The sequence below is a fragment of the Micropterus salmoides genome, unplaced genomic scaffold, assembly GCF_014851395.1.
Source record: "Micropterus salmoides isolate LMB-PRFRI ecotype aquatic unplaced genomic scaffold, ASM1485139v1 Ms_hic_scaffold_11, whole genome shotgun sequence".
Classification (NCBI taxonomy): Eukaryota; Metazoa; Chordata; class Actinopteri; order Centrarchiformes; family Centrarchidae; genus Micropterus; species Micropterus salmoides.
Genome location: NW_024040152.1, coordinates 9,125,215 through 9,145,783, shown reverse-complemented (window position 1 = coordinate 9,145,783; position 20,569 = coordinate 9,125,215). Strand labels below are relative to the sequence as shown.

Genomic DNA, 20,569 nt, shown 5'->3' with positions numbered 1-20,569 from the left:
AGCGGGAACTTGAGGTGGTTCCTGCTTTCCTAATTTTCTTTGAAACTGATCAATCCAAGTTTTTACATGAGGGCTTAAGTAAACTTAATGGCTAAGACATCGTGTTTCCATGTTCCAAAGGTGCTTTTTTGGGAGAAAGACACACCACTCTGACAAAGTGCTAGAGAGATGCTGTAAATGACGAACAGTAGAACTGATAGTGGTTTGTCTTTCCAGGTCAAATTTATTGTTTTAAGTAATTCTATAAGGTTAACAGCCTTTTCCATTATTAGCTTTATAAACAAAGTATCAATTTTGGCTAAATTAATAGTTTGATTAGAGCCAGTTTATTCCATTTTGGATTCTATTCAGATTATTAATTAAAAAAAAGGCAACTAGTGAGACAGTTACGGATATTGAGAAGCAGACAGGAAGCCAGTGAAAGCCCTTATTTAAATGAGCCATATCTTGCGGCCATATTTCATAACAGTCTATTGAGGCTACTGTGAGTGGAAAAACGACTGTGTCTGTATTTTCTTTTTCTTCCTCTGTGTGAGAATGATGCCTTTGCTCTTTGATCCTGAGATGCTAACAGACACACAAGACTTGTGCCAATGATATTTAAACCTTTTTGTACTTGTACTGGAAACATGCTGATGTGTCATCAAATCAAATACAATATGTTTGGCAAATAATGTCTGGAGAAGAAAAAAAAAAAAAAAGCAACATCATCAGTAGCTGTTCAGTGTTCAAACTAGCTTTTTTCAAGTATCACAAAAGCAGCAAGGGACATCTACGAAAACAGCAAGAGAAGGCTCTGATGGGACATTTCATACCAGCGAGACTTTCTGGTCCCCAGGCTGAGGGACTTACCCACTCAAGACAGGTTGCATCATCTATTTTGCTGCAAACCGAGAGCACACGTGTAAACAAGGATCCTATAGATCAAATGTAAAGAGGTGATCAAACTTGGCGGTGCTTTCTCTGCTCTGTTTGGATTTTTGTGTCGTGTTTCCCTTTGCAGGAGACAAGGCAAGTGGAAAACTCACTGCTGTTCTAAGCAGCTGCTCAGGTAAATACGATAAGTCAGTGTTTGCTGCCCTTTCAATGCTTTTTGGTTTATATTTAGGGTTCCTTTAGCACCTCAGAACAGTACCACATATATTTCCCCACTCATCCTATTACCCTTTTTACACCACTATCTTACTGGCTTTAATGTGATGCAGCTGATTATGCTTAGATGATGTTTATTAAAAATCATTAGTTGAAGTCATGTGTCAGGTCCCTTCTTCATCCTTTATCAAAATCAAGGATGAAACCGTTATTAACTGTTGTATCTAAACATAAATTGTAACTTTGAGTCAAAGTTGTACATTTATCATCATGAAACAGTAACAGGATCTGTCATGAAATCCGATAAGCTCTCATAGGAGAGCAGCAAATCCAACATGAAAGTATTGTAAAAACTGTTTTACAGTCAATGGGTGATCCCAAAGTTAAAGAAAATCCCACCTAGATGGATATAAATGAATAAAACAACTACAAACCTACCTGAGCCGGCTCTTGTGTTTGTTGATGGAGGTGAGGCAGTATCTGTGGACAGTGTAGAAGTAGTCCTGGTAGGGGATGCCTGAAGTGATGACCTCCGAGTCCACCACAAAGCACTCGCCCTTGGTGCTGCTTTTATGCAATGTCTGGAAGCAGGAAGAAAAGGGGAGTATGTAATAGTATGCAAACTTATTAGTTACCTTTGTGTGGGGGCTGTGTCCAACAATTTCCAGCTTTCTGAAACCCATAATCTAATATTCACTGTCGCTTCACGCTATGATTTGGCAGCTGTGTGGATGTGAGAAAGTAAGCAGGGTTTGAACTTCTCTCTCAAGCTCTTTTTTCCACCCCATTATTTTTCTTTCACTTTTCATGTAAACAACCGAGTGCAACACTATGACTATAGATCACGTCTAACAATAAACAATTTCACGTCTCCTCCTTTCAGGTGGCTTTTCACTTCGCCCTCCTGTGTGGCCATTTGGAGTTTTGATTTCTGACATGGTCTGACAGAATGTCATACAAACCATTTCTTTTCTAGCATAACCCGGCCTTCATTCTCTGTGGGTTTCTGATGATTTATGTTTTGTATTCAGTATAAAAAGGAAAAAGTACAACACAACATTTCAACAGTAAGTTTTTGCACTTTAACACAAGTGCTACAAAGACTGATTAATTCTGAATGATTTAAAATGTCTGACAAAATGTTAGTATCTTTTAACTGAAGGACTTGTAAAGATATAGTCTTAGTCTTATAGCAATTTTATGGCAGCAATGGTCTGAGCAGATGTAACATTTATTTCCAAATTATTTATGTAATAAATTCTTGATTTGTTTTCATGAGGCGTAAGATTAGTGGTTTTTGTTACAATACATTATCACTTTCAGTAACTGACATCTGCACTGGAACCCCTAACTGGGCCTGAAACTCCAACCATTACAAAGCTAAAATTTAAAGATCCCCAAGACACATTACATACAACTTAAATAATAGTTTCACTCAAGTTCCAGCTAAATAAGCATAGTGTTTCTATCTGGTTATTTGCCATTAGCAAAGCCCGTGTGCAAAAGGGCTAAATAACTAAACAAAAAATGGCAGGCGTTTGTCATGGACTGACCTGCGTCTCCACCACAGGGGCAGTCTTGGGGCCGAGGGGGTTGTTGAGGGCGATGGTGTAGCTAAGCACACGGCTGGTATTCCCACTGCTGCTGTCCTGCTGCCATTCACCTACCGACAGGTCTGTGAGTGAGTGAGAGAGAGAGTGAGAGAGAGAGAGAGAAAAGAAACGGAGAACATGAGCAACTCAAGAGAGAACATGAGACAAAAAGTCCCAAGAGATTTTGTGAAAATGAGAGAGAGAAAGCCAAGGAGAGGTTGATAATTTGTAAATGAAAAGGATAGAGACCATGTGATTCAGAGGGGTTGAAGAAAGAGAGAGACGGAAAAAGAGAGGTCAATCCACGCTCCTTCATAAGAAAAAAAAGAGAGAGAGAAGAAAGAAATGCCCCAATTAGAGCTACACAATGTTCCCAAGCGGGCAGGGCCTCCAACTGGGGTAGGCACTGACCAAATCAACTCCACAGGTCCACCGCTGTCCTCTTTTAAACCACTACAGAGGCACTTCCAAAATACAAAGTGCATTTCTGCAAAGATGACCTCGATTATCTGTCTGTCTATCAACTAAAATAATAGTTGTACAGTGTCAAAGCAGGGCCTGAAAATGTGGTAAAGAAAAGATAGAGCAATGATGGAGAGTGATTAACACAGCGTAAACAGCCAGTGTGGCACCCTCATTAGTGGCACAATACAGTGGGCTACAGCATATCTTTGGGTTTTGGGGGGTACAGCTCGCAGTCCGTTACTGGTTTTATGTAACTTCTTAACATACATTATAACAAAAAAGGCTTTTACTGTGTGATGTTGTAAACCACTGTGTGAGGCCTATTCTTATTTATAGGTGTCATTTTATCCTGACTTGTTTTTGCTGATTTGATTGTTGTTGTTACATTGACTGTAAAGCACTTTGTTACCTATACTGAAAAGTGCTCTACAAATAAAGCTACTGCTACTTCTACTACTACTTTTGAAGTTATCAGCTGGACCCAAACAGCTGCTTTAGAGCAACAAAACATCACCAGAAACCACAGTTTAAGAAAATGTAGATGATGACATGTTTGCAGGTGTGAACTAAGTATAATTAACACTGTGGAAACAACACAAATAGATGCAGTGCTACCTACTGCTGAGCTTAGTGGCAGAAAAATGGCACAATATCAACAGCATCAACGGCAAACTACCGTTTTAAGTGCCAGACAAAGAATGAATGAGACAGCAGCCTCAATAGTCCAGTAAGCAGCAGAGCAACAACAAATACCAGGTCATAACTGTCACTGTCTTAACAGGAAAAACTTGCTCTCTTTCGTTTTATATTATGCAATAAGTTAATGCTGAAATGCATTCTGGGCAATGTCAAAGTCAAAGTCACAGTTTCACAGCATGAGAAAGAACTCAAACATGGGTTCAATGAGCCAATAAAAACAAAAAGTGCCTTAATAATCCATCATTAAAAATCAAAGGCAATTGTGTAACCCTAGAGAAAACCTGTATTCTTACATACCAACTGTGTACAAACAGTTACACAGTTTTGACCATCATATTTGTGTTTAACCCACCAGTAAAGTGTCGCTGGGAGAAGAGGTGCTGGATAAAGTGTGTGTCAGCAGAGAAGATCAGGTCGTGCAGCTTGTCTACACTCATGCGGACGGCCGTGTTGATGTGTAGCCGCCCGCTCAGGTCAGCGCAGAACGACTCCACTTCACCTGAAGGTCAGGACGAAAGACAGAAAAGATTCACTTTTCTTTAGATTGTGTTTCAGTTCCCATTTCTGGTTAATTTAGTACACACTATATTTTAGCTGTGGTTTAAGATCCCTGTTATGTTCCGAGTTGTGAATCTCGTGCAGATTCCTGTTGTAAAAATGCCTCCAAATGTAATGTTAAACTTATGTCGGAGTACATACTTATGTATATATGTTGGTAATATAGGTAAATTTTACATTTTAATAATCACACTGCCTCCAGCTGTGATACGGATTTTAATGCAAATTAATTCAGGGGAAACCCAGATGCGGTTGTGTCTTTGCATATTCCTGAATGGGTGATGGCCTACTGAGCATTTTTGATTTAGTTCAGGGCAGATTCACACACAGAGCAGTAAATCGCTCCATGTTAGTGTTTGAAAAAGCTTCCCTACAATTACTGTTGACGTGGTAGGAAGAAGAGGTGGAAGCAATCAAGCAGAAGGGAATGTGTTGTTCACAGAGAAGTGAAGAAAGGGAAAATACTAAACTTTAGCACTTTCATAAAGACAAAATTATTTCACAGTAAAGCTGAACAACCTTAAATGAGCACAGTAAATTCAGAAGACACCACAAATAGAAGACCAGCCTTTAAAAATAGTATAAAAGCATAAAAGACATCCCATGAGAGTTTATCAAAATAAGTTTTAAGTTGCAATGATTCCTGACACTGAATCTGCAACCCCATTCACATGTGGTTGATTTTTAAAAGCCTTGCCCTTATGGTACTTTGGCTGCAAGTTCAGAACAACTAAGCGAAGTGTTTCCACTGATTTTTAGTTCACACTGTATATCATTAAACAAAACAAAAAGTGTCCTCATGTCCTCTAATCTAATATTCATAAAAAAGTACACTTTCCCCATCTCTACTGGGTTCTTGTTGTGGTCTGTTCACCCAAATAAAACACTCACTCTCTTCTTGCGTGTCGGAGGAGTTGCTGGGGTCTGTGGGCAGCTCATCATCGTTGGTGATGTCCAATGAGGAGAGGTTTCCCAGAGAGGTGGTTTGCGGGGGCAGCATGTGATTGGCTGACTCGGACAGGCTGTCCCCTCCCTCTTCCAGACTCTGATGCAGTTAGGGGGGAAAAAGTGCACCAGAGTTAGCAAGAGGTTTGTAGGGAAATCACCCCATTGTCATATGACTTGAGAGTAAAGAGGCCTCAGCTGAGCTGACCTCGTGTTGATGCGGCCTGAGCAGACATACCACTGCAACCGTGCAATTAATCTGAGACTGACACACAGTCAACACAGCACTCCATTTATTCCCTTCAGTTTGGCTTTGGCTTGATCTGCCAGGGAAACGAGCACAGCAGCTGTTTTTGAGCAGAACTGATTGGACACAGGACTAATCAAAAAATTTCTTAAAACTTATCTTACCTATATACAGCCTGTATTTCCTGTCAAGAATGTTTTGTCTATTTGTATTATATTTTACTGCATTTTATTATGTCTTAATTAATAATAATTGCGTTTTTAAATGTAAATTAAATGCATTATGTTTGCCTTTATTGAAGCACAGAAGCTGTGTTGCCCTATATTTATTTTGTGACTGTTCCAAACACTACAGTAATTTGAATCCAGTTAATAAAAAATAAAAATAAAAATCACATGTATAGACAGGATTTGGATCAGGGTTTTACAAGACAGAGATATTCTAGAAGGATCATGTCAGCAGTGTTTCAAGAGCGAGTGAATAGATGATTGAGGAGAACAACTCCAGCAGACAGATTAAAGTAGTACATCAATTTGAGTGTTAAAATGAAATGACTAAGCACTAATAATGGCAGCTTGTACTGGACATGCTGTATATGTTGCAAGCGTACAAATGATTTACTTGTTAACACACTGACATTACACAAACACAGATTCCACCAGGACCCTGTGTCAGAAGCAAGTTTAACAAACTCTGAGCCAAACCTTGAACTGTGAGTTGATGAACTCTGAGGTGGAAAACACTGTTTTCAGTTCCAGAACAGCTGGTCAGAGTCAGTTCAATCAGCCCTCACTATGTTTCAATGAGTTAAATTTGTGCGTGGGGATTTAAAAAAAGCCATCATCAATGGAGCGCCGATAGTCTGATTCACCATGGCAACAAGTAAATAAAAACTGCGCACATTTATCTACAGAACAAACAGCTTGAGTGTAGGAAAAGTGTCAGTAAGTAAGCTTTTTTCCTCTGTTGTCCATTAACTCATCATTTACCACACTTACATTTCCTTAATGGGTGATAAAGTGGTGGATTCTGACTGTTTATTAAGCTGTAGCCTAAATTTTAATTTAAATATATTTGATCAGCTTTAAATCTGACAGGGACAAAACACAGGGACCAGCAACTGAAGATGAAAAATATAGCTGAAGATTTAAAAGACAGATTAAGAAGCATGATAGTCTAACATGTTAAGCCTATGTGCTGACTATTAAAAAATAACTCACATTCTAACTACACTCTACAGCTGCACGATGATCCTGCTCACTCAAAAATATTAACTTATAATCTCCTGTATGACAGGAATTATGTTCCATCTGTGCAACCAATCACATCATGAGTGATAGAGATAATTATTCATTGATCCTACGTGTCTAAAGCTTCACACCAATTTTTACTATTTAAATTCAGATAATACATTATGTGCAATAAACATTGTCCAAACAACGTCTTTTTAGTTACAAGAGGGAGACTGAAATAAAAGTGATGTGAGCTCTTGGTTTGAGTTTAATGATGAGGTATTATCTTTGGTTATCAGATGTGAAGCCATGGGAGTCGCTGGAGCAGTGTGTAGATTCTACTTTATTCAGTCCATCCCTGCCATGTAGCTAACACTAGCTAACCAGCTGTCTACAAATATCAAGCTGACATCTTGAAACACCACCAGCAGAAGCAGATGAATTTTTCAGCGGATACATCTTCTCTGTCTGTGCTGAAACGGATTATTAAAGTGAAAGTTGGTTCTTTGTTTAAGCATTTGGGACAGTCTATAGCTGTATGGAATAACCTGTATTTTTTCCCAATATGCATAATGATGGCAGCGTTGTAGGTGGTGCAGGTCTCTCATTCTTGAACAATTGTCTTGCTAATGAAGCAATAATTTAAAAAAAGACCTGGAATTTCACCAGACTATGCATCACACTGCACTGAAGACTAGCTATTGCAATTTTGTATGCCTAAGTACGTGGGGATGTCAAGAAGAACACTCACAAAGGAGGCAGTAGCTGAGCCCGGGGCAGAGGCATTGGTGGAAATGGAGGATAATAGCAAGCTGGGCGAGACGAGTTCAATGGGTTCTGTTGTGAATCTTTGTCCAGATGAGGAAGGCACCTCTATGGGCAGACAGGAGGCGGAGGAAGGCGGAGAGGAGCCCACGAGGTTGGTAGATGAGGGAGAGCTGGTTGGACCGCAGGGCACCAGCGGAGGGGGAGAGCTGCCCGTGGAGGGAACAGACACTGAGCTGAGGTCTAGTAGATCTGTGACCGACACTGAATCGTCTCCTGGCCTGAAGAATGGATGGAGAGGAAGTGAATGAGACAGAGATGCATATAGAGAAAGTCACACTGTGAGAGAAAGAAAGAAAGAAAGAGCCAAGTGTTTGTTAGAGAATTTAGGGCCAGCAGTGGGTAATCTTTAACTAACCGGGCACTTAATGCTAGCTGACATTAAAAACACTGGTTCATGAAACTTAAATTAATAATTAATGACTTGGAGGCAAAAACACACACACACACACACACACACACACACACACACACACACCCTCCTAATAAGTGAGAATCCACTTATTTGGTTAAAGACTGAAGAAATAGAAAAATACCCCCTCAGGCTAAATGTCAGTTGTTCTGGGGGTATTTATGTTTTTTGTTGTTTCTTTTTTTTGCAAGTAACCACAATAAACTTGTAATTTAAGTAAGGAAGTAATTTACATAACTGATGATTAAATGTTTTAATGTAAACAAAATTCCCAGCACTAGCAAAGGCAGAATCACCATGATTATTGATGCTTAGTGGGTTTTATTTATTTGACAATCAATAGTATTTAGGGGGGAAAAAAGAAATAAATAGAAGAGCATATTCCTGTTCTAGCTGACACAAGCATTACATCAAAAATGTTACTTAGAAATTGTAAATGTAAACAAATGACACAGAAAGAAATAACCAATTACACATTTCCCCTCACACAAACTACTTAGCTACTCTTTCAGTCTGTTAAGTGTGTTAACATGCCTGCACACATACATCACCAATATAAAACTCTCAAATAACATGCACTGCACCGTATACAGGGCATGTTTTTACACACTCACAGTAGGCCATTCATATGTTCGGTGGTGGGGGAGACATAGTCGTCGTCTTCACTAGTGAGGCCCAGTTCAGTGCCGTAGCACTGGTGTACGATGTGCCAGAGCTCTTTGGGGGATAGAGACTGCAAAATAAACACAAAACTCTTGTTAAGTAGTTAATCAGTATCAAACTAAAATGAGTGATTTGTACATTGATCTCAGAAATCAGAAATACTTTATTGATCCCCGAGGGGAAATTCTTTAATGTATTGCCATACTTTATTATAGCTCTACCCCTGACTACACGATACAGAGAGGCGTAATCAGAAGTCTGAGACGCCTCTGTTCATGTGTCATCTGTGAAATATAGTGTGACAGTTGTGATTAATTATCAATGCCCCTCGAATACCAATTAATTCTGTTAATGAGTTGAACAACAGATTAGGTGACATTTAAGTCAATAAAAATAAGTACATCCAACCAGTCAGGACACGGTCACTCAAGGGCGTCATTTTGTGTTGAAAAGTGATTGGGACATTTAAGGGCTCAGTTTACGAAACACTTAGGCCATAAGATGTGATGGTGCACAATCTTGGGGTCACAAGAACAAGACAAGAAGATATTTGATGAAACATACCATTGTGGGCCCTGGGGGGGCCTCCCCCAGACGATTTTGAGCATTAAACACTTAATTTCCTGCATTCTGGAGACACCAATTTATGGTGAACACAAAATTCAGGTAGCAGGTGACAATTCAGAATATGAAAACATACTGGAATATAATGCAGTAATTAGCAGCTTGTTTTTTTATATAATGCAGTAAATCAGTAGCTAGTTTTGTTTTTTGGTTAGTTTTTTTGAACAACACAGATTTGTTTCTTTTATATTTACATTGCATTGCAATTCCTATTCAATTCTTGTTGTGCAAATAAACTTTCTTACAGCATATTCATTTGTTATTAAACATTATTTGTTGCAAGCAATGTTTCAGAACATTTTTTAGAAATTCTTTCAAAAAGTGGTGGGGACAACAGCAGCCATATTAAAAAGTGCATACCTGCATAATACAGTGAATAAATCCATAAGGGTCATGCATCACATGAGATGCATCTTTTAGAACCAATGACATTCAAATAATCAATATGTTGGTCTTTTCTTATTGTCAGACTTTGGAATTGTGCTTCACAATAGACTACATTTTACACATTTCATCCAAATTGGGTAAGTTTGAAGTTAACAATGTAACTGATTCTAATCATACTACAGCATTTGATGATTGGTCTTGGCAGCAAATTAGTAATTTGTTTGATAGCCTTTTGCAGGTTAAACAGTAAGTCAATACCTGACAGTGATGAGTCAACATCTTGTAATGTTCCACCTACACATGTTTCATCTTGCTGTCTGTTGCCATGTGCTTTAATACTAAGCTGCTGTGTTTCTGCACCTACTCTGTCCAAATAAATGTCTATTCTATTCTAAGATCTTAACTACTAGCTGTGTCACACCAGGCACCGGCATAAATCCCCTGGAGGGTGGGAGAGGAGGTTGTACCTTGTCCAACAGTGCGTTCTGCCACAGTCGGAAAATCATCATGAAGCTGCGATCCCTTGCTCCGAAAGATGTGAAGAAGTGCTGAGAGGTTGAACATCAGTGGGACAGGAAGGAGGGAGGAAAAGGAGGAAAGAAAATATTAACAGTAAATTTGACAGGTGTTTTTTCTCTGTTGGGATGTTTTCTTTGTCGTTGTCAGTAAAGTTCAAAGTTGAGTCAGGGAATTTCATACTGCTTCCCTGGCAAAAAAATTGGTTATTTAAAGAAAACCCTATCAAAAACACGTTTTGAAGCAGCAGTTAACTTAAAACTGTAAAAGGATAGAGAATGTGTTAATAACAGAAATATTATGTTGGTTTAATGGAGTAAAATTAAAATACTTCAGTTCTTTGAAATATTGTTGTGCTCGAGTCTGACCTTCTCATTGTCAGTGCTGATCTGGATGGCGTTTGGGATGAGCTTGGCAGTCTTCTCTTTGGTCAGAGAAGTCACGTCTTTCAGCAGGATAGTGATCTGAATAGATAAGGAGAGAGACTTTCCATGTGTATGTTTCAGTGTGTATTTCTTATCTCACCAAGAGCCTGAGCGTATCTATATTGATCTGCATACAAGTGCATTAAAAAGGACTTCTTATCAGATTGCAGGTGTGACATTAACTAGGTTTAAACAGATATGTGCTTGACTGCGCGTGCGATATGTGTACACAGTGTGTGCATGACTTACAGTGGTTTCCCAGCGGAAGATGTTACTGTAGAAACAGAGCCAATTCTCTGACAGATAAAGGCGACCCTGAAGTAGTATGTCCTTTTGCAGAGCACAAGAGTAGTCTGAGGAAATATCCAGGGGAGAGAAAAAGGAGGTCAATTTCAACAATTCCAGAGGTTGATTTTATGTGAGGGGTTTTGCTGGATATTTAATCTTCTTGAGTGAATGGTGTAGCTTCCCCACACAAGCTCAGCACAGAGTTTATCATATGCCAACATGCCTTTGACACTTATGTGTCCCACTTACCAACTATAAGTCGCTCTGTATCGGGAAGTTTCTTGAAGAGTTTACGAAAATCCTCGTTCCGCTGTTTGTATGTAGGACTGAGAACCTGTGGGTAAGGACAGGAAAGAGAAAGGAGAACATGGTTTTTACTTCATAACTAGCCTTCACAGTATTCTGAAGTGAGCTGGATTGTATATTTGGTTAAGCAAGTGAGAAAAACACTTTTTTTACCAAAAGGATAAACACAAAATTATTCAACACCAATTATTAGCATTTTACTGTAACAACTAGTTCCACCTGTCTGGAAGGAAAATCAGAAAAGCATCTGGAAAATCAAGCACCCTCGAATGCATGTTACTGTACTTACATTGTACCAGCTCTGCATTTTCTGTAAAGAAAAGAATATTATTTAGTAGTGAGCAGTACTCAAAATGATCTGCAACAATAAAGACTTTACAGTACAAACTGATTTTATACAGGTACGAAAAATCTATCAGCATACATAGTGTTGTTGAAGTAACCCACTTTGATATTTGAGTGCATGTGATTCTGCCAGTCTATTCCCTAGGCTAAGCCTGTTTTATGTAACCTTAGGGCGTCAGAACAATCACCACTTCTCCATTTTAAAAGGTACGTTTCACTACCCAGCTGAAATGAACAGTCAATAGTTTAACAAGCTGTTGTGAGCCTGTCACACAAAATTACAGAAACAGTTAACATTATAATAGCTCACACGGCTAAATCAAACATTTACATTCACTGCAGGATATCTGGTGTAGATGAGAATTCACTAGCATGAAAGTGGAATGCCATTTTCCCACCCAGAAATATTTTTGGTCTTTAAAAAAGGCAGAATGAGTAGGATTGTAAACACGCAATTCAAAGTTAGTCCCTTCCCTTCTTGAGTGAGCTAGAGAGCGAATGAAGGCGAAGGAGCAAAGTTAGTAGAAAGTTAAGAAGAAAGCAGTGAATCAGAGACAAATAGTATTTTCAGGCAGTTACGTTCTAAAGCATAAATAAACACGGACACACCTCTGCACAACCCTAGATAAGTCTTGCCAGAATGGTGCACAATGGTTTGCTTGCTTATTATTATATGCTGTTTTACATCACACTCTATAAAGTAATCATGAAACTTTTATCTTGATAAGGACACGCTACAAGATTGTAGTCTTTTACTTGCATAAAGTTTACATATCAATACCTTGTCTGAACTGGATCCCTGATATTAAGTTCTTGCCTTTAGCCTCATCTCTCCATGTCTTCATATCTACAGACCTCTTGGGGAGCAGTAGTTTAAGCATTCAAGCTTAGCACCCATCTGTAACGATGACCTTGATAAGTGGATAATCAGAGTTACCTTGGCATTGCGGCTGAAGTGGCGAGAAGCAAGAGGGTAGGCGGATGTGAGGGAGGAAGCAGAAGGTATGGAGGGCAGGGGGCTATCTGAACCTCCTCCTCCACCACTGGTCTTCTCTCCTCCTCCCTCGATCTCACTGGCCCTGCCACCCCCAAGGACCCTGCGCCGCAGGGAGGGAGAGCTGCCGGGGGTGCTGCGTGGAGAGTTACTGGCCGTACTGGAGACAAAAAAAGACAGATACAAATTTAGCTCAGATGTGAACAGAGCAAACTCTTTCATTGCTAAATTTTGCCCTGTAATGCCTAATGTCATGCTATGAATAAAGGCTGCAGGCATTTACTATTTGATAATATCATGCCATCTAAAATTGCCTAATGAAGACTAGATAAAGGCCATATTAGGCAAGTGTTATCAGCTGGACAGCAGCCAAATGGTGAGGGTATTTTTAAAGCCGTTCAATAATGGGTGTTAAGACTATCCAATCCAAAAGTTTAACTACAAAACACAGAACTCGGTTTCCTTTAGAATAAAACACTACCAAGTCAGAGCTTCAGAGAGTTTGTGCTGTTTTCAATTAGTTTTCCTTCAGGTGAACTTGAGTAAAGACAGAGATACAGAGACAATTGACAGAAATCTTTTTACACTATGCAATTTCAAGACAACACTTGATTCATGATTTTACATTTTATATATACACACACACACACACTATACACTTCAGTGTGATCCTACTTCTGCCAACATATGTGCAGCGACTTATGAAAATAGCTGAATTTACACCATATCAGTTTCCATGGCTGCACCTCATTCGTCTGTAAGTAAAAACAACCACATTCACCATTAGCAAACTTAGCTGCTGTTTTTCAAGCACGCACAGCTATGCGTCACTGTCCATTTCATAATCCTGAGCAGACACCATGAATCAGATGTTTCTGCTTAAGTGCCTTGCTGTACAGTCTCTCCTCCTAATTTATGGTGCAACTGGCGTATCCCTCGGACAATTTGCCACATTATTGACAATGAATTCCTTTTTCCTTCCATCAAACTCTCTTTCCATTTCAAATCAGAAATACTTTATTGATCCCCGAAGGGAACTTCTTCTGCCACAGTTGCACATCAAGGCAAAAGAAATAGCCCAACAACAAAGCTTTTAAATATGCTGCCTCTTTCTTCTGGAACAATATACAGCTGAAAGCATTTGCTCCTAAATTAGTTATTACTTTTTTTGAGACGCTTTGAAAACAGAATATTCTCTATACTGTATTTGATGTGTGGCAGTTGTCTTGGTCTATGTTTTTCATGCTTTCCTCTTTGCCAGGTCTATCTTGAAAAGCATTTTTCAACACTTAAAGAAAAAGGGTTGAAAATGTACAGCTAGGACCCTGCCGAGGTGGCTGCAGTTCTCAGTGGCGTTCCAGAGGAAAAGGGATGAGACAAAAATGATTCCCAAGGCAAGGCCACTGATGGCTGGGACAAGGAGCAGTGCAGCTGGGGGTCCATCCGTGAACCTCACGTCTATTGACAAGTAGCATTAACTGAAGTAAACCCACATAAGACCAGCGGCCGCTTTGAACAGCCTTTATGCGGTCAGACAGTGTGAGTGTGATCAGGACCTTGATGTGAAACTGTGTCAGCATGTGTTTACATACCTGGGCTAAATCCTTCATCCAAACAAATGTACAAGGCTAATCGGCAGCATTGCCAGAATGTTCGACATAAACCTCTAGCTGTCTCTCTGGTGCAGTTAACCTTAATATCCTCACACATTACCTAAAGCTGACACAGAGCAGCTAGTAATGGGCAGCTAGCACCGGCTACCCAAAAACTACCCAGTGCAGCAACGCCACAACAGGACAAACACCACGAAACGAGACAAAGTCAAACACGAGTCGTCGGGAGGAATAAACACAACTCGTTTCAGTTAGGAAGCACTGGATTGTAAAAGGATGGAGGCTGATATGGTCAGGGGAAGAGAGATGGATGGTGGGTGGGGGACTCCAGTCAGACAGTGTGGCCGAGGGGCGCCGACAGGACGCACATAAACACATAGCTAGCTATCAGTTTAATACAGCTAATATCAGACTGCGGCTGTGCTTTTACACAAACTGTGCCTCTCCACCCGTGTTACTAGTGAGATTTGCATGCTGTGACTCATAAAACCACACCAAACGTGCGACAGCGAGGAGCAAAGACAGATCACCAGTATTCATCACACCAGATGAGACCGTCTTCATATCACTTACTCGAACATGTCATGAGGCGTTTGCGATCCAGCTGATATCCACTAAAACACGTTGCAGCTCACTATTGTATCAATATGGCACCGGCGTTCCTGGTGTGTGTCTGTGTACAGCGAAAGCAAGCCAAGCGCTACAGGGGTGTTATTTCAGCTATTCCGCCTTCTTTTCTTCGGGGTAGAAATGCGCCCATCGTCCACCGTCCCGCGGTCGGATGTTAATTTCCCATCGTGGTCGACCCCCTGCACCTCACACCCAGGTACCCGACGGACCGCTTCTCCCTGTGCCGCTTACCGGACCCGTTAACGGGCTTGCAGTCTCTGAGTCCATCCGTAATCCCCTTTGCAACGAGCGAGAGGGTGGGGGGAGGGAGGGAGGGAGGCGGCTCCATGTGTTCAGTGAGGCCTTGTTCCCCCCCACAGTGAGATGGTGCTTCACTGAGGAGGTTTTATGCCGAATTCAGAGGGACCAGTACCTCAGACAGCAGGTAGCAGTAACATGCACTAACACCGTTATCTTTTTCCACATGTGTAGCCTCTACATGCTTCCTCTATTTATTAACTAAACATGCTCAAAACAAGCTTCAGCATTCATTTGTGGGGATCTGTAGCATTTCCAGCAAGACAAAGCAACACAACAGGTACAATGTGTTTTATATTATGGATAATCCTCCTCATAATTAAATGATTAGTGGTTTAATCAACTATGTTGATAATTGATGAATGATGTGTGTGTCAATTTTAAGCAAAGGTGCCAAAACGGTGAAACAGTTCGAAGTTCTCAAATGTGAATATTTGCTGGACTTCTTAGTCCACTGTGATAAGAAACTGAACCTCTTTGGATTTTGGACTGTTGGTTGGATAAAACAAGCAGTTTCACCTTGGCCTCTGGGAACTGTCATGGGCACTTTCTTTCAAATTTCAGTCATTTTATAGACCAAATCAAGAAAATAAGTTAGGTTGTTTTTTTGTGTGATGAATATCTTGACATTATCAGATGGAGGCCCTTGAGCATAGCATCATATACAAAAGCTTAAACATGACCAGAATTGTATACAGAGACCATGACTGCCTGTAGTGAATCCACCTGGCCAAAGCCCACAGCCCACAAAATCCCTTAACCCTCAATCTCTCTGTCCATTCCTCTGGATTAGTCCACATCATAATCCACACTGGGCTGAGCCAGGCCCACATCTCCACCATTCTGTCTTCTCTGTGTAATCTGCTTTTCCGAGGTCCAGTGGCCTATAATACTGTTAGTTTCACGGTGGCCGGGTAGACATTGAGTAAGGGGAAAGAAACAAGACGCAATGCAGCTTAGAAGAAAAGCCAAACCATTTTTACAGGATGTGGGTATACAGTACACAATGTAAACATACTACATTCGTTTCCTTCCTGCCTATAGAAAAATATCTTACTGCAACAGGGCAAGAGAAATGAGAGCAGGCTTCTCTGAATTATGGTTTACATAACTAGACATTTGTGTGAACTTCTGAGAGTACAGATCAATGTCTTTAGGCTAGTTAGGAGATTGTATAGCTTCTGGAATACACATGGTGCACACTATCAATAATACAAAAACTAAGACTATAGAAGCGGATCACCAAAAATAGGTTCAAATGGGTTCATTGTGCTGGCGGTGTGCCAACATGAAAGAAACCTAGAAGAAAGTCTGAAACTAGGTTAGTGTCAAAAGTGGATTAATCTGATAGAATGTGAACACACCAACTGAAAACTCTGAACTAGGAAAAGTCACAAAGCTGCACTGATACGGTATGGCAGAAACATAAAGAGAAGTCACAATTATAATCAAACACAATCATTCCGGAGGTCACTGTGTGGTTTATCTGGCTATGGTAAACGTCTTTTGCAAATACGTCATTTTAAGTTACATTCTGTCTCTGAAAAACTGACAACCTTACCTAGGCTAAGTCAGGTGTTTTTGACAATGTGTGTGTACATTTGCACTGAACGCGTATACACATTATACAGATTGATTACACAGTTGCATTGATTGCCCTGTATATAAAAAGGTGGAAGGGGGAGTTTGTCTTCAATAACAAGTCATTGTGGCCTGGGCCACTTCAAACAAGGCATCTGAAAAGTGCATGTCCCTTCGGCATATTTGTAAAGCCAAACGTGATAAGCTGCCATTACGACAATTTAACAATATGTTTACATCAGTAGAACAAGGTCTCTGTGCAAGGCAGAATTATCCTTTCAGCTGTACTGTAGAAAATGCATTGGTCCAAAGCAAGTCATGGCAGCTTTACATTTGCAAATCTGGTGACAGACATTTAGATTGCAACTCCGACATTCAAACGCTAGAAACTTATATAGTGCAGTGAGCAAATCTAGAAACTGAATAATCCATCAAATGCAGGTACGCCTTTATTGACCAGTGTTCTATATAAAAAACAATCAAGACATCAATATAGTGGAGCACTTTTATAGATTTAGCCCCCACAAGAACACAAAGATACTAACCTGTTAGCTGTTTCGAGTTCCCAGCTTTGGTAACAGCTATCAATTTATTTTCATCAGTTGCCTTCTACTGAAAGTAATCACGCTAGTAGACATGTCAGTTCTTGCAAGGATGGATATTTTTATAGAATAAAATGAGTTGTCCTCAATTGCCTTAGGTGGAAACTGACACACAAGACATGACTAAAAACGCAGGAAATAATTCATCATTTATGTAAGAGCTACAGCCACACAAGCTTAGCAACTTGGACCACTTGGTGTCCTTTCTGAAAACAATCACTGAAAACATCTCCCTTGAGTTGTGTCCACTGACTGGACGCCAACACTGGATGAAGACATAGACACAAGTAGTTTGTTGTGCCTGTCTAAGGAGCCTTTATAGCAAGCTTAAACACCTTTCAGACCAACACCATAATATGGGACAAACCTGCATTTTTAGTCTGAATAGGTTAACATGGGCCTTTAGTCTAGTAGTTCTAGTACTTCTATAATATTATAATAGTATTATAATATATAATACATTTACTATGTGGTAACCAAAGAATTATTACAGGATCACAAAGACTATATAGCACAAATTGGCAGGACTCCTCCCTCTCTACCATAAATCCTGCTCCTTCAATATCAAACATACTTAAACATGGTCATAGACTGTGAGCTGCCTGCTGCATTAGATTTCTGTAGGTAAGTACACTGTATATCTGGTGAGAAGAGTCCAAATGTTTTTTGAGCAATAAGGCTTCCTCAGGGTGTTTTCGCTCTGAATTGAGCTGAAAACCCAGGATTGGATAACCAAAGATAAATTTTAGTGCCAAGTGTGAATCGGGTTATTGCTTTCTTTTATGGCTTCTCTGAATTATGGTTTACATAACTAGACATATGTGTGCTGGAGCATTACTCTGAAAACCTGTATGTGTGTTAGGATTTACCCAAGATCGTGTGGATATTACGTTTCATTGATATCCTGCAAAACAATATAACTGGGTCAATAAAATGATGTTTAGATGAAGAGGACAAGGGCACAGCTGTTTATATGGAGCACAGGAGAGAATCACCCTCTGCTTGCCCTCTGTAGTCCACTGCAGTGGTGCCCAGAACCTCCTCTGATTGGACTCACATGACATCATCAGACTGAGAGTCCACTCCCATTGGCTGAAGGTGATGTCATGCTTCGACGGAAGGATAAATGGCGCATGGACCCCGCCTCTAGCTCCTTATGACCGACCCAGCTTTGTTTTTGCTTGCTACCACAAGAGCAGTCTCACTTTCTTTGTTTACAGTTTACATAACCTTTCAGTTTCGCTTATTAAAAAAAGAGGTAATCTTTCCTTAAGGGTTATACTATAATTTTAAAATACCAATCCATTTAAGGTCATGTGTCTAGTATGTTTTCTTGGTTTTAAATAGCAAGGGCTTGCTTCATCACTGAAATTCTACAATGTGAGTGTTGGCCTGATTGTTTTGTCTGACGTCATAGCAGCGTACCATGAATCAACTCAACTTAATTAGGATTTTAACAGTGTGTAATCTGTCCTCAGTTTTAGTCATTAGCTAATTAACCACACCCTGTTCTAAAATAGTTAACCTCTTGGGACGTTAGAGAAAAGTCGACCAAGCGTAAATCTGTCAGATGTAAGACTTTATTTTCCCCCCACCAACATGCACAAATGAGAGGCTACTCACTCCAGTCAATCATTGCAGGCAAATCTGCTCTCAGAAGGCCTGAATGCAAATTGTCTGAGGTTTTACAGAGCTATAAACGTAGAATACTCCTGAGGGAGTCAAACAGAGTGCTGACGCTCTGTTCTAAGCCACTGAACCCTATGTGGTGCTGCTGTAAGATAAGTGAGCCCATTCTCGAAGACAGAACTGTTGACTGAATGAATTAAGGGGTTTATTTTTACCTGTTTTGTTCAACTTTGTTGCCATCTTCGTGAAAGCAGTTTATGGATAAATGTAACAGAGTAATGAAAAACCAGAGTCAAATTCCTTGTATACGTACAGATACTTGCATAATAATAACTTTCAGCCTCTGGTCATGAGAGTGTAAACAAATGCTGCCAGCACACTAACCTGCAGCTCTCCCAGTCAGAGTCTCTGCTGAGCAGGCTCCTGAGGGACCAACGGGATCGCCGGCTAGGAGAGGGACTACGAGACCAGGAGCGAGACGGTGGCAGGAGGAGGTCCTGTGAAGGGCTGTCCTGACCTTGCTCTTCCCCCTCCATCTGACTGGCCACAGAGGGGGAGGGCGAGGAGCTTCGATTTTGAATGGTGCCCTTCTCTGCAGTCTCCTCTATTACAATTTGCGTTTTCTTACCCCATTGTCGCTTAGGAGTGCAGCCTTGCTCGTCCTCGTTTCGTTTCTTAGTTCGGGTCCTGCTGCGGTGGAATCGACCATGGCGGCTGGAACGCAACGGTCTGGGGCTAGGTGACCGAGACCAGGACTCGGTATCTGAGGATGGTGGCAGGACAGTCAGCGTGGGGACGGGGATGGGCTGAGCCAGAGTAATAGCATCTGGTCCCACAGGAGAGGACATAGTCATCTTCAGAGCATTCCAGGGTTAGTTTTCTCTTTCAGTCAAGTTCACCAACAAGAGCTTGTTGCATCTTTAGAGTTGAGGCTGACCCATGATTGACCAAGATGTTCCAGTCATGCTTGCATTTTTAGAAACAGGATGGGTTAACACATCAAGTACTTCCTCTGGATAAATCAACATAGAAAGTAACACTAGCTATAATTACAAAGAGGATTCGGTGTTCTCCACATTGCCTGTGAACTTAAGGAAATGTCTTCAAATCAGTTAAGTAAATTTCCCCATATGTGGTAAAAACGGTGGTGTGGGTGTTCCCTTACGGTCACAAATGATCCAGCAGGAAGCTGGGAGGAGGCTTTTCAGACAATTTCACATGCCTTCTTAATCAGTGTTCTTTAGGCAATCCTTTTCCAGTCTTTCAGTCTGTATATATTGGCAAAGAGTGACTGAAATGTCCGAACATCCCTCTTCTGTGTTTAGCTCCTGTGCCTCACCGCTTCCTTCTCTGCACCTCTTGCACTGTCCGGTGTTTACTTTTTTTCTTCAGCACGCCATTCTCCTCCTTTTGACAGACTTCAAGCTTATATTTGCATTGTCAGGCTCATCTTCGTCTGAGAGAGTTGAAGGCTCAGACAAAGACAGACCTGTGTCTGGAAGTATCTATACCTAAGGAGTGAAAAGAGCAGAAACTTTGCATTCAAAAGGCTGTCCTATCTCTGACTATCAATCTTCTAAAATGTTTTCTTGAAAATATGAA

At 40.5% G+C, this 20,569-nt stretch overlaps 1 protein-coding gene across 5 annotated transcripts in view; it reads right to left on the bottom strand.

The window, feature by feature from the left end:
• gramd1a (GRAM domain containing 1A) overlaps positions 1–20,569 on the bottom strand; it is a 32,122-nt gene that overhangs the window by 8,013 nt on the left and 3,540 nt on the right. For 3 of the 5 annotated variants that reach the window (XM_038710770.1, XM_038710772.1, XM_038710771.1), the window contains 13 exons: positions 19,352–20,478; positions 12,559–12,775; positions 11,566–11,586; positions 11,220–11,304; positions 10,932–11,035; positions 10,626–10,721; positions 10,209–10,289; positions 8,682–8,800; positions 7,582–7,876; positions 5,298–5,451; positions 4,201–4,347; positions 2,646–2,767; positions 1,531–1,673 (listed from right to left, as the gene is read on the bottom strand). In XM_038710770.1, the coding sequence (XP_038566698.1) occupies positions 1,531–1,673; positions 2,646–2,767; positions 4,201–4,347; positions 5,298–5,451; positions 7,582–7,876; positions 8,682–8,800; positions 10,209–10,289; positions 10,626–10,721; positions 10,932–11,035; positions 11,220–11,304; positions 11,566–11,586; positions 12,559–12,775; positions 19,352–19,821 (2,054 nt within the window). In that variant the 5' untranslated portion in view covers positions 19,822–20,478. Of the gene's footprint in view, positions 1–1,530; positions 1,674–2,645; positions 2,768–4,200; positions 4,348–5,297; positions 5,452–7,581; positions 7,877–8,681; positions 8,801–10,208; positions 10,290–10,625; positions 10,722–10,931; positions 11,036–11,219; positions 11,305–11,565; positions 11,587–12,558; positions 12,776–14,801; positions 15,151–19,351; positions 20,479–20,569 lie in introns of those variants that run through there. The other 2 variants (XM_038710774.1, XM_038710773.1) reach the window with 2 other exon arrangements.